This window comes from Cricetulus griseus, chromosome 3 (assembly GCF_003668045.3).
Source record: "Cricetulus griseus strain 17A/GY chromosome 3, alternate assembly CriGri-PICRH-1.0, whole genome shotgun sequence".
Lineage (NCBI taxonomy): Eukaryota > Metazoa > Chordata > Mammalia > Rodentia > Cricetidae > Cricetulus > Cricetulus griseus.
The window spans coordinates 181,451,492-181,465,912 of NC_048596.1; the positions used below are offsets into that span (position 1 = coordinate 181,451,492).

The 14,421-nt window shown below is 43.7% G+C and overlaps 1 protein-coding gene across 4 annotated transcripts in view; it reads left to right on the plus strand.

Moving 5' to 3' along the window:
* The first annotated feature begins 7,282 nt into the window (after positions 1 to 7,282).
* The window catches only part of Cbfb (core-binding factor subunit beta), a 47,317-nt gene continuing 40,178 nt past the window's right edge, over positions 7,283 to 14,421 (plus strand). Inside the window, exons 1-2 of one of the 4 annotated variants that reach the window (XM_027405779.2) lie at positions 7,283 to 7,596; positions 7,837 to 7,923. In XM_027405779.2, coding sequence (XP_027261580.1) covers positions 7,519 to 7,596; positions 7,837 to 7,923 — 165 coding nt within the window. In that variant the 5' untranslated portion in view covers positions 7,283 to 7,518. The remainder of the gene's footprint in view (positions 7,597 to 7,836; positions 7,924 to 14,421) is intronic. The other 3 variants (XM_035442619.1, XM_027405777.2, XM_027405778.2) reach the window with 3 other exon arrangements.

Sequence of the window (14,421 nt, forward strand, 5' to 3'; positions counted from 1 at the left end):
TAGAGCACTTGCCTAGCATGTACAAGGCCCTGTGTTCAGTCCTTAGCACTTAAAAAAAAATAAAAATTACAAGAATGAGGCCAGCAAGATGGCTCACTAGGTAAAGGCACTTGCCTCCAAGCCTAGTAACCTGAGTTTGATCCCTGAGACCCACATGGTAGGAGAAAACCAATCCCCGCAAGTAGTCATCTAACTTCCACACACCCTAGTATCATAGTATGCCTGCTCCCCACTGACACAAAAGACATAAAATGTAACAAGAAGAAGAAGGAGAAGGAGGAGGAGAAGGAGAAGAGGAGGAGGAGGAGGAGGAGGAGGAGAGGCTGGGAGGGTTGCTCAGTTACTCTGTGGAAGGCAGAGGCCCCTAAACTCTTATTTAAAGAAGGAGGAAGTTTTCCTGCAGAGAGGGGGAGAAAGTCATGCCAGAGGTATGTGGGAAACTTGAGCAGGCCAGTGAGGATTGCAGGGTGCCATGGGGAGAAACAAGAGATGGAATTGGAAAGGAAAGGAAAGATTGGGGTATGGAATGCTACGCTGAAGGCCTTTGTCTTTCTGCCAGAAAAAAAAAAAAAAAAAAAAAAAAAAAAAAAAAAAAAAAAAAAAAAAAAAAAAAAACAGGAGACTTGGGGGAGGGGTCTTAAGCAGGAGCATGGTATGGTTCAAGTTCATGGCTGATATTCCCTAGCCTCCTGTCTAGTCTGTTTCCCATCACTTGCCAGAAGTTGGTGGGGGAGGGGGACAAAGCGTCAATGCAGCCCAGTAAGATCAGCCAGGCCTCTTGACCTGAGCCAGGACCTCTTCCCACCACACCAGGCTCCCTCTCCATCCTCAGGCACCCAGACAAACCTCTCCACTGCTTATGACAAAGAGGCTCATTTGGAGCCTGGGCAAGATTTGCAAACGTCAACCTTGTAATTACAAGGATGAAATCATCTGGTTCCTTTTAAGCAAAAGGGTTTATTGATCCCAACACTGAAGAAATGCTATTCTGGGTAAATTTGCTCCTCTTTCCTTTCCCTATGGCCTGGGTTGAGCTAGTGGGGGAGGGTGGCAAGAGAGGTAAAAGGGAAGAACACTTTTGGGACAAAAGAGAAATTCTGTAGGGCCCAGGGGTAAATTTTATGGAATGTGAGTTCTATAAAAAAGGAAGAGAGAGGAGGGGAGGAGGGAAAGAAGGAAGGGGAGAGAGACAGACAGAGAGACAGACAGACAGACAAACAGAGAGAGGAGAGAGAGAGAGAGAGAGAGAGAGAGAGAGAGAGAGAGAGAGAATTAAAAAATAAAGATTGAAGGACCCAGGAAGCTGCCTTACTCAGGCAGATGACACATTTGTCCTGGATATTGGCACATCTCCTTCTAAAACCTAGAAGCTGAGTGGAGCCAGGACTTTAGGCATGGTGCCAGATACCAATTTCTCTTCCTTCCCCTCAAGTCTCATTTGTGGCTCAGATCCCATTTCAGTTTCAAGATGGTACAATATTTCCCCAGTAACTGAAGGGAAACTGTTTCCTTAGGAAAGAAGATGGCCAAAGGCACAGCAACCTGGAAAGTCAGATGTGGGTAGCTCCGATACCAGACCCAGATAAAGCCATCTCTTCTGCTGGACTTGGGAGGCAAGACCACTAGGTGATGACTTTCTAAGACAAAGAAGGACAAACAGCAGTATTCAGGGGCAGGAATGAATAACCCTCAAGCATGAGGTGCATCCTATAAGGGCCTACAATAGGACCATGTTATTCAACTATCAAGGAGCCTCTGGGACATGGTGGGTACTCCAGTAGGTGAATGCAGCTACAGCTTTCTGTGAGTTTGCAACTCCGGAAGAGGTATAGGCAGGACATTTGTCATCTCCACCAGCAGAGAAGGATGGGTAAGATCATTTTGAAATTGGAGATTTAGCTAGTGGTAGACTGCTTGCCTAGCAAGTGCAAGAGCCTAAGTATGGACCCCAGGACCAGTGTGGGGGGAGGAGGTACACACAATAGTATTTAGGTGTGGTGGCACATACCTGTAATCCTAGTACTTGGGAGGCTGAAGCAAGAGGATTGAGAATTTAGGAACAGTCTGGATAACATAAAGAAACTGTCTCAAAACACAAACACACAATCCTGGAATCATTCAGCCCCTCTGAGCCTTAGTTTCCTCACTGTAGAATCAGCTCAATAATGTCAAATTTTGCAGGATGGTGTGGAGAAGTAAATGAAAATGATATACTCAGTGCTTATAGTCTACTGGGTCAGAGTTTTGTAATTTACCTTAATACCTTTTCACTCTCTAATTCCTCATCCACCTGATGGACACAGAAGATCTGATTTAGAAAGTGGCTGTGTGGATGAACTGCTGAGACAGGGGCATTAAAACACTCAGGCCAGAGTTTCAGAGTTGGACTAGACAAAGTTTCTCCATCCCTGCCCAGCATTATTGTATCATTTTCATTGTATATTGTGTGTGCTGGTGTGTATGTGTGGGCCAGAGGTTAACATCAGTGTCTTCTTTAGTTTCTCTCTGTCTTATTTTTTGCATCTTTTATTGAACCTAGAACTTACCAATTCAACTATTCTGGCTAGGTAGCAAGTCCCAGGGATTCTCCTGCCTCTGCCCCCCACCCCCAGCAGTGAAATTAAAAGCATGAACTCTAGGCCCCACTTTTTTTATGAACTGATAAAAGTGGGATGCTTTGGAGCTAGAAATGTATCACTCATTTGATAGAGTGATTGCCTAGCATGTGCAAAGTCCTGGGTTGGATCCACAGCACCTCATAAACCAATGCCTGGGTTTAAAATGTGGCTTCTAGGGATCTGAGTTTAGGTCTTCATGTTTACAAGCACTCTACTGATGGAACCATCTCCCCAGTATCTCCAGTATCTATTCACCTATTACGGTCCCAGGAAGTGACTACACAGACAGAAAGGTAGGGAAATGCACAGAGGAGTCCCTGAACTAGATGGATGCTTCTTAGGAAGGCTCCAGGAAACAAAGCTTCAGAGGATTTACTAGTGATGGGAAAGTATTCCTCAGCAACACAGACACTCCCAGGTTGCCATCATGGTCCTCCTAGAACTAGGTCTGAGCAAACCTCACGGAGCAGAGTCTGAATCAATCTATCCTCAACCAGACTGCTGCCAAAGCTGTTAGGAGCACAGACCTAAATGTACCTCATTTGGATGGAATTTTCCTTTATAAATTTCTTTTAATCCCATTTTTAAAAGAAGCCAGAAAAATTAAAACAACAATAAAAGGCATATAGAGGTCAGCTAAGGAGAGTTCCAACAGCCAACAGCTTGTTTCTCAGTAGTGTTTTCCCCAGCCAGGCCACTCAGATGCCAGACCATGCTGAGTGTGGGTTACCCTGTGGCCTGGACTTGCCAAAGGCTACAGTGATTCTGGGTTTGCTGGGCAGATTTTGCCATGTGTTTCCCAAGGGACATTGTTCCCCGTCCTCATGCAGCTGACAGAGTACTCTGGCTTGCTCTTCATTTCTCTGCATCCACACCTACCTAGGACTAGATCCCTTGTCCTTGATACTATTTTTCCTTTCAGGGCACTATAGAGATTGACCTTTCTTTCTTTTTATTTTCTTGGGGTTTTTTATTGATTTTTGTTTGTTTGTTTTGTTTTTGGAGACAGGGTTTCTTTGTAGCTCTGGCTACCCAGGAATTTGCTCTGTAGATTAGGCTGGCCTCCAACTCACAGAGATCTGCCTACCTCTGCCTCCAGGGTGATAGGATTAAAAGTGTGTGTCATCACTTCTCCAGCTTCTTTCTTTTTCCTTTCCTTTCCTTTTTTCTTTTTTGTTTGGTTGATTTGTTTTGGTTTTGACAATTTTGCTGTGTAGCAGCCCAAACTGGCCTGGGACTTGGCATCCTCTTACCTCAGTCTTCCAAGTACTAGTCTAATGTTACAGGACTGGGTCATCCTTCCCAGCTTCAATTTTTATTTCCAATGAAAGAAACAATTACTGTTAGAGAGACAAAAGACCAAGATGAGATGTGAGTGGCCCACCGGAATCCATTGTAGAGTAATGGTGTATTCTTAAGGTCACTTCTCAGAGGTTGAAATGGAAAGTAATACAAATGTCTACCTAAACAGAATGTGCTGACTGATACCATATGGGATACACTTTATTCACTACCACCAACACACCCACCCACCCCCCAACATGAAGGCCAGCAGCAAAAATGCCAAGAATAAGCCCCTACACTCTCGGACAGTTCTTGCTGACTGGGAACCATGCCATCTCTTCTTGCTTAACAATGACTGTGCTGCCCTATGCACAAAGATTGTCTTAGCTGGACTGGAAGATTTGAGGGTGATGCAGTAGATTCATAAAAGATCCTCATCCTATGAGTGATTTAGGTCTGCCTCCGGTGAAGGTTGCCTCACTTATCTCCTAACCCATGTGTCAGACATTTAACACTAGTTTTGTCCATTATTTTGCCTGTGGAAATTTTTCTATCAGTTTGACCAAAATATTTATGAACTGATAAAAGTGGGATGCTTTGGGGCTAGAAATGTATCACTCATTTGATAGAGTGATTGCCTAGCATGTGCAAAGTCCTGGGTTGGATCCACAGCACCTCATAAACCAATGCCTGCAATCCCAGCACTGGGGAGGTAGAAGCAGAAGAATCAGAAATTCAAGGTCATTTTTTACTACAAAATAAGTCATGAGCTCATCTTAAAAATAAATCAATAAAGCCAGGTGGTGGTGGCCCACACCTTTAATCCCAGCACTCAGGAGGCAGAAACAAGTGGATTTCTGTGAGTTCTAGGCCAACCTGGTCTACAGATTGAGTTCCAGGACAGCCAGGAATATTACACAGAGAAACCCTGTCTTGAAAAACCAAAAAAAATAAAAATTAAAAAATAAAAAATAAACAAAAAAATTGCATCGTTTGCCAGATATAGCTGATAACACATTTCCATTCATACGCTCTTTGGGGGAAAAGTGCTTTTCTCTCTCAATTTATCAAACTGTCTCTGGCGCTGTCAATCATAGGGCTTCAAACCCCGATAAACACACATATAATGTAAACTGATAGATTATATCAGTACATCTGTCTGGACATAATGATTTTATAGAGGGGAGGTTATGTGAACTAGAATGAGCAATCAAAGTCCTTCCCTGTAATTTTCAAGAAGTTGAAGAGTGGCTGATGCTATCCTTTGCCAGGAAATGGAAGCCACCTAGAAGAGTCTTTGAGAATTAAGCAGTGACAAAGAAAGGAGAAACAGAAGTGAGTACTCACTGTTGGGATGATGTCCATTTGTACCCCTCTTTGATTTGTTTACTTGGAATAAATGACCTCTTCTAGTTTTAAGTTTGTTGGGATAGGGTTTCTGTCCCTTGCAATTGAAAGGAGTCTGAGCAGGGTTGGCAAGAGAGCTCAGCATGTTAAAAAAACACTTGCTGAGTGAAAGCCTAGTGACCTGAGTTCAATTCCTGGAACCCAAGTAAAGGCCGCAAGACAGAACTGACTACACAAAGTTGTCCTCTGAACTATACATAGAAGCCATGGCATGTGTGCCCACATACACACATTATACATGTGTGCATGAAGATGCAGGTATGCACGAACACTCACACACACATTAAAAAAATAAGTGAAAAGAGGCCAGAGTGAAATATTGTGAAATAGCTGAAGGTACATCAGTAGCTGTTGTTTACATTTACAACTGCACCATCATATCCATTCTACAGGATTAACTTGGGGGCTTGGTGGGAGATGCCTGTCCTAAGAAGGAGCTGATTTGCCAAGCATGGTGGTACATACCTTTAAGCCCAGTCCTTGGGAGGCAAAGGAAGGCAAATCTCAAGAGTCCAAGGCCATTCTGGTCTACCAAGTGAGTTCCAGGACAGCCAGAGCTACACAGAGAAACCCTGTCTAGACAAAAAAAAAAAAAAAAAAAAAAAAAAAAAAAAAAAAAAAAAAAAAAGTGAGCCCTCAGCTTCCTCCTCCTGCCACCATGCCCTATACCACCACTGCCTTGGACATGGTGTTTCATCACAGCGGTAGAAAAGTAACACACACACAAACCCAACAGCAAACCCTTGACTTTGGGCAATCAACTCTCCAGACTTCAGTTAAGATGATCAACCATCCTAATTTGTTAGGGACTGAGCAGTTTCTGGAGGGTTTTTTTTTTGGGGGGGGGGGAGGTGGAGTCACTGCTAAAACAATGACAGTCTCTGGCAAACTAAGACAGTTGTTTAGCCAAGTTTGGGTCTCTATAAGACTGGACTGGCTGCAAAATTCTGCCAAAATCTGTATTTAAGCAGTCACTGCCAACTGATTCCAGTGACTTTGGGTGTATCCTCATAATGCTTAGCATCTGGCCACTTGCTGTCAGAGTTGGCACCTATATGTTATCCTTGAACTGAACTTTTAACAAACTGGAATTTTAAGGATTGGGATTTATTGAGGATCAGCTTTATTTAGATCAAGCTCTGTAGCAAACCCAGACTTTCTTCTGCTCTAACTAATGACTTCACTAGAACTTGCAGATGTTTTCTTCGTATATGACTGCACATTTGAGCAAAAATATAGACTGGCAACGGATTATATATAATTTAGATTGTTTTTCTTTAAATGATGTGCTAGACCTACATAAACACTCTCACACTAACGCTATGAATTTATGAGTATGCATTTTGGAAATTACCAATCTGAGACTTACTGGTCTGGTACTTGTCTAAAATCTTCGCCTGCAGACAGCTACACAGAATCTTTAATGCCCACCTGGCTCCAACAGCCCCCACCTTTCCACCATGTTTCGGCTAGATGTCTACTTCCACCTTTTAGTGCACAGTCCACAACCCTCCCTGACTGTGTGAAATATGCAAAGTCCTCAAGGACTTAGGTTTCCTCGAATTCAAGTGGCTATCTGGGGTTACTCCGTGTGGCTGGCTGGGGAGCCAAGAAGTTCCAGATAAGCCCAGAAAGGGCAGAAAAAAGGTCTGCGGGGCCGCTCCTAGTTGCTAAGGGATGGGCGGATCCTTTCTGGGCGCTTGTTCGGTAAGAAGCCCACGGACAGGCTAGAGGAAGGAGATCTTGCTGCGGAAGGAGCCGGGTTTCACTGCAACCCAGTGGCCCCGCAAGCTGCTGGATGGCGCATGCGCGGCGCGGGTCGTGGAGTTGTGAATGGTGCGTCTTGTTTGCTAGAGTTTGAGGCGGGCGGGCGCGCGAGGAGGGGTGGGGCCGGCGGGGAGAGGGGAAGAGAAGGGGGGGCGGCGAGAGGAAGTGGCGGCAGCGGCCGGGGGAGGCTAGAGCTGTGTCTGCGCGGGCGGCAAGCAACGGCTGAGGCGGCGGCGGCGGCGGTAGTGTGGGTTGGGCTCAAGCAGACGGCCGCACCTCAGACTCCCTGGAGCGGGAGCCCACGCGGGCGGGCTCCTGAAACAAAGAGCAGCGGGAGTCCAGACGCCGCGGGTGGGCGGTCAGCCGGTCAGCACCGAGCCCGCCAGCGGCTGCCCGCGCTAGCCCGAAGCGCGGCCGGCCGGCGCGGCCTGAGGGCGCGAAGATGCCGCGCGTCGTACCCGACCAGAGAAGCAAGTTCGAGAACGAGGAGTTCTTCAGGAAGCTGAGCCGCGAGTGTGAGGTGAGGCGGGTGGGAGGCGCGGAGGCCTTGGCGCGCCCCGAGTGGGCCCGGGCGGAGAAAAGTTTGAGCGGCTTGGTTCCCGGGAAGCCCGAGGCGGCTGGCCGGCGGAGGGGTAATCTCACCCGGGCAGCAGTCCGCCCACAGACTCTGCTTGCCCTTATCGGAGCCGCGGGGAGCGGGCGGGCGGGCGGGCACCGCCGCGGATTTGACTCCTGATTTCGGGCCGTCTCTGCCTTGCAGATTAAGTACACGGGCTTCAGGGACCGGCCTCACGAGGAGCGCCAGACACGCTTCCAGAACGCCTGCCGCGACGGCCGTTCGGAGATCGTAAGTCGGCGGGCCCGGGTGCGCGGGGAGGCCGTGGGGACCCAGGCGCGCGCCAGTCACTTGTTGCGCGCGGCCCAGGCGGGTTCCGGACGGCGCTGCGGACGCTGCGGCTCCCGGAACTGAGCGGGCGCAGTCTCACTTCCTAGTCCGGATTCGAAAGGCAGAAAAGCCGACGCTGGCGGGTCGGCCCTCGGTTGGACACGCGTTCCTTCTCCTTGGCCGGCTGCGATGGTCTGTGGTTCCCAGACCAGGCTCCGCTCTCGGAGTGGAGCTGAAACCCGAGCCTGGCAAGGGTTATTGCCTAGGGATCGGAGGGCTTGTAGAAAGAATACACCCATTGGTGAAAAGAAGCATTTGGAGTCAGCGATAGTTTGTTTCTGAGAAGCGAGATTGGTAAATCTATAAGTGAACCTATCTCCCAATACAGCCGGGAGTAAATCTACTCCACTTATCTGTCGTCCTAACGGGATGGGGGGGTGGGGGAGGGCCCCAAAGGATGGACCATTTTCTTTTCTTAGAATGTTGAGTCTGAAAGAAACGTTTCTTTTCTTTTCTTTTTTTTCTAACCTAAACATATCCCTCTTAGTATTGGAATCCTTAAAGAATTCCCTGGTTCCACGAAACCAAACCCGGAGTTGATCTAGAGGCCCTTGTTTTTCATTTGAAGCCTACTAGGTAGAAAAATATTAGTGACCTAGTTCCTCTCTTGTCTGTTAGTTGCCCTCTTGAGATGTGTTAGTTAGGAAGCAGCAAAGGGAAGAAACTGTAGGAAAAAGATAATTGGGTTTTGTTTTTTGTTTTTTAGTTGAAGCACTATGTAATGGAATCTTAGTATTTATTTGCTCAGTGACATGCCCATTGTCTTAGCCCAAACTTGAAGCAAAGGTACAATTTGAATATAGGTGACTATTGGTGAGTGTATTTTCTGCCCCCACATAACAGTTGTTTTGGGGTTTTTTTGGTTTTTTTGGTTTTTTTTTTTTTTGTTTTATGTGCATTGGTGGTTTTGCTTGCATGTGTATCTGTAAGGATGTCAGGTTCCCTGGAACTGGGGTTACAGGCAGCTGTGAGCTGCCATGTGGGTCTGGGAATTGAACCTAGGTCCTCTGGAAGAGCAGCCAGTGCTGTTAACCGTTGAGCCACCCCTCCAGCACCCCACACATTTTTTTTTTAATTGAGGTGTAATTCACATACCAAGAACTCAACATTAGAGTTTAAAAAAAAAAAAGATTTGTTTTTAAAGGTTATTTAGTACTTAAAATGAAGGCTGTTGGAATTGAATTGGTAGTGAGGTGACACTAATTAGATACATCAAGAGCTATAGAATATTTGATCATTAAGGTGTTTCATAACGAAAGAGTACTGCTTTCAACCCATTATCTGGTTTCTTGAGTAATTGTGATAGTTACTTGATTGGAAAGCCTAAGAAATGCTTTTTAGTTTTGGCCCTGAGTGATAGAAGAAAATCTTTCATCAGCACAGTGTTGAAGGCAATCCTTTGCCTGCTTCAGAAGCAAAAAGTAGATGGTATACTTGTTAAAGGATTTCCTGGATGTTACCAGTGTTAAGTATAAACAAATAAGATGCAATTAAAATAAGTTACTGTTTTTAAAGCTGAGTTGATTTTTTTTTAATGTAGTGATGCATAGCCAGTAGGATTTATTTGTCCTATCAGAGTTTGGTACATGTAATTATAAATTGGGCATACAATTCAAGGCACAGTATATCTAAACAACTGTATTTTAATGTTGTGGTGTAGCAATGTTATAGCTTGCTATATCTGTCCTAAATTTCTTTTAGAATGAATTAGATGTTATAGGCTCTCTAAGATCCTACAAATTTTATTTTCTGTTTTTCTTTGAGAAAAGGTCATATGTAACCTAGGCTGGCAATATAGCCTTGGATGAATTTACAATTCTCTTGCTTGGACCTGCCAAGTCCTAGGATTACAGGTGTTTGCCATGCCTGGTACAACTGAGAAGCACCCCCAGCTCCTTACAAATTTTAATAAACTGTGTTTATTTTCTGAAAATTTTTATAAGAAAGGTAGATTGAGCCAGGTGGTGGTGGCCTTTAATCCCAGAATTCAGGAGTCAGAGGCAGGCAGGCATATCACTTGAGTTTGAAGGCAGTCTGGTCTACAGACTGAGTTCCAGGGGATGGATGGATGGACGGACGGACGGACGGACGGACGGACGGACGGACGGATACAGATACAGAAAGAAATGAGAGAAGGGAGAGTTTTTATTTCTTAGTCTTTTTTGAGTTTATAATTACAATTCTCTCTTCCTGTTCTTTCTTCCTTCCAAGCTTTCCCATATCTCCTCCCCACTGTTCCTTCAAATTCAAAGCCTTTTTTAAAAATTTTATATATGTATACATTTTATATGTAATATGTATATATAAATATATTTTTAAATTAACCTGTTCTGTCCATACAGTATTACTTGTATGTATGTTTTCAGGGCCGACCATTTGGCACTGGACAGCCAATTGGTGTGCTCTTCCTTAGGGAAGACCCCCTCTCTTTATCACAGCTCCCCTCAGTTGCCTCACTTCTTTGTGTAGGGTTGAGACCTGGTGGGCTTCTCCCTGTCTACTTTGGCATACCCAGTGTCATCCTTGTTCAGTTCATGTTTGGACAGTCATGTTGGTGAGACTATGAATACAGCTTCTGACATTACTGGAGACACAGTCATAGCAAATTCCCCACTCTGGCTCTTACACAGACTTTTTCAGAGTTCCCTTAGGCTTAGGTACAGGAATATTTTGTAAATGTATCCATTGGGACTGGGCTCCACAACAAGTAATTTGTTTTTTATTTTTTATTTTTTTTTAACATTTATTGATTTAGTGGAGGGGGCAGTATGTGTGCCATGGTGAGTGAGTGGAAGTCAGAGGATAGCTTGTTTCTTTCCTTCACCGTGTGGGTTCAGGGTTTAAGTTGTTAGCAGTATAAGTGCCTTTACCTTCTCATTGGCCCTTTGTTGAGTAATTTAACTATTCGTATTGGGGAAGGAATTTCACATTTTCTTCTCTTTCTGGTTTTCATCTTTTAATTGTTACCTATTCTCCCCACCCCAATAATAAGAATTGAGCCCTAAGGTCTTGAGCATGCTAGGCAAATATTCCATAAAATTGAGCTGTATCCATTGCCTTTTGTTTTGGCTTGGTTTTTCCTTTTTTTTTTTTTTTTTTTTTTTTTTTTTTTTTTTTTGTTCTTTTGAGACAAGGTTTATCTGTGTAGCTTTGGAGGCTGTCCTAGAACTAACTCTTGTAGACCATGCTGGCCTCAAACTCACAAAGATCCGCCTGCCTCTGCCTCCCAAGCACTGGGATTAAAGGTGTTCACCAATACTGCCCGGCCTCCATGGCCCTTTTGAAAAAGTTTTATTTTAAACTTTGAGAGAGACTCTTACTAAGTTGCTTTGAACTTGTGATCTTTGTGCTTCCTGACTAGCTAGGATTATGTTAGTTACATTTATTTCATTTATTTTTGGTGGATTTTGGACAGCAGGCAGGCTCCAAAGTAGCCCAGGCTGGGCTAATTCAGTGTGTAACTGAGGATGGTCCTTTTGCCTCACTTATAAATACAGGATCCTGTGGGTTAGGGCTGTTCCACCCAGTGGTTGAGGTCATGCCTAGCCCTCCTCCAAAGAAAACTTAAAGGACCCTTAGCTCACAGAAATAGAGACCATATTCTGAATGTCTTCTAAGTAAAAAAATCATAATTTTTTGTTTTCCATCAAAAATATTTGGTTATCTGAATTTTGAATTTAGAGGTTATATAATATAAGGCCTAAAATTTATATAAGGCCTATAATATAAGGCCTGGAATTTGCTTTGTTAACCAAGCTGCCTCTGCCTCTGCCTCTGCCTCTGCCTCTGCCTCTGCCTCTGCCTCTGCCTCTGCCTCCTGAGTGCTGGGATTAAAGATATACACCACCATGCTTGGTCATTAATTCTTAGAGTAAGCATGCTGGAAATGTCTTTAATACTAACAATACAAGAAATAATTATGAGAAAAATGCCTTGTGAGAGTTATGGTTTTACTGTGAGAAAAGTAAAAGGGGTGTGTGTGTGTGTGTGTGTGTGTGTTGAGACATGTTCTCACTTTCTAAGGGGATAGCCTCAAACTCCTAATCCTTCTGCCTCTAAAAGTTAGGGTTTTTTTTTTTTTTTACTTTTTCATTTTCTCACTAATACATACTTTTAATCCTGAAATTTGAATGGTAAGAAGTATGTTGGGTTCTAAAATAAAGTATGCTGTTTTAATGATTTCAGAGTTTTCCAAACTCTTTCATATGTGTAGGTATTCCATTAAAAAGATAAGTTAGCAGGTGTTTCGATGCTCAAGGTGGTCCACACCTTTGTTCCTAGATCTCAGGAGGCAAGCAGATCAATGTGAATTTTAGGCCAGCCTGGTCTATGTGGTAAGTTCTAGGCTAATCAGAATGACATAGTGAGATTTTGTCTTTCTTTTTTTTGGGGGGGGGGAAGAAAGATGTGGTTTCAGTACTTGCTTATCAGTTTTTGCCCTTTTCATCCTTATGAGAAGATTCTTCAGATAATAGGCATGAAGTTAGAGAAGCAGAAACTTTTCTTCTTTTGGATATTACAATTGTTTTTGTGCACGCACGTGTTTGCAGGCACTCACTCTGACATGAATGGTGTGCTTGTGGAAGTCAGAGGACAGTTTAACTGGTATCAGTTCTTTCTTTCCACCATATGGGTCCTGGAGGCGAACTCTAGGTTGTCAGGCTTGGGCAGCACTGAACACAGGCTAGCCTTGGAACTCTTGATTCTCCTGCCTCTGTTGCTTGATTGCTGTAATTACAGGTGTGAACAACACCCACCTTAAGAAGTCTGAGGTTGCAATTGAGACAGGATGTGAGGTAATAGGATCTGCAGTGCCTTAGCTCAGACCTGATTTAGGACACTAGAAGTTGAAGGATTTGCCTCTTAGTAAAAACAGCTGTCAACAAACATGCCTCCTGGGCTGGATTAACCTGCCAATTCTCTGCTCTGAAAATGTTATCTAACGCCAAGAAAGGTAGCACTCAGTAATTTCTCTTTGGCTGTGTATAAGCTTTGTGCCTGTAGTCGAAATACTGGAGAAATTGAATGAAAAAGATGACTTGGGCCTTGGAGTTTGAAGACAGCATGGGCAAAATAGCAAGATAGTTTCCAAAGACAAAGCATGACAGCTCCTGCTTGTGATCCCAGAACAGGAGGCCTGCCTTGAATTTGAACAGCCTGGCCTCTGTGCTGAGTTTTAGAGCATTCTATGGGAGAGGAATTGTTTCTCTTGTATTATTCAGTACACTTTTATATAGTGCTTATTAGTACTTTTCTAAGCAGCTTAATAAATAAGGAAACTGAGGCATGCCTTCAGTCATACAGCCTAGGCATATTTCATATATATATATATATATAATATATATATATACATATATATATATATATGTATATATATATAAAATTCTGGTTTTCATTTTTGGGAGAGGATGGTGTTGGGCAGGGTCTCCTGGAGCCCAGGTTGGGTTTAAACTTAATGTGTAGCCAAAGATGAACTTGAATTCATGAATCTGCTTTTCATTTGAACTTGTGCTGGTGGGGCTTTTATGGATAAAACTTGCCCAGTTGAGAGACTGAGCAGTTAGGCTGAAGAAATGTATCTATAGTACCAGTGATAGAAATAAGTAGGAAATGGAGAGAAAAAAAGGATTAGTTAAAGCCAGCTTGGTCCCCATAGTGAGACCCCTTTCTTCTGAAGTTGTTATTCCTCAGGGGAACTGATGGATAAATTCATCATCTAGTGACTGTGAGCAAATCCCCCCGAATGTGAGTCCCTAGCTTTCAAATGAAGATTATATTTAGAAACATTTGATGCTTCAGAATTTAATTAGCAAAATTTAAAATTATGCTTCCAGCAAAGAAGAGTTCATATATAGATGACTTTGAAACTTTTTATGTATATGGATGGTTTTTTTTTTTTATGTATATGGTTATGTGATATGCCTGGTGCCCAGAAGTCAGAAAGGGGAATTAGATCCCCTGGAAGTTGAGTTACAGATGATTGTGAGCCCCTGTGTGTGGATGCTGAGAATCAAACTCCAATCTTTTGAAAATAACCAGTATTCTTAAACACTGAGCTGTCTCTCTAGCCCCTAAAATGATTTTTTTTTTTTTTCAAGTCAGGATAGCACTGGCTGTCCTGGAACTCACTATGGTAGACCATACTGGCCTTGGATTCACAGGAATCTGCCTTTTTCTGTATCTTAAATCCTGGGATTAAAGGCATGTGCCACTATGCACAGCTTAAAATGTTGAGTTTTTCATTTCGTTTTTATGTTTCTAGACAGGGTTTCAAAGCTGGGCTGTCAGGCCTGGACTATGTTTCCTGACTGTGTCAGGACACTCCTGGTTTGGTTTTGGTTTTTTTGCATATCCATGTATGCCATCTGAGCACTGTGTGTGAAGTTTCCACAGAGGCTT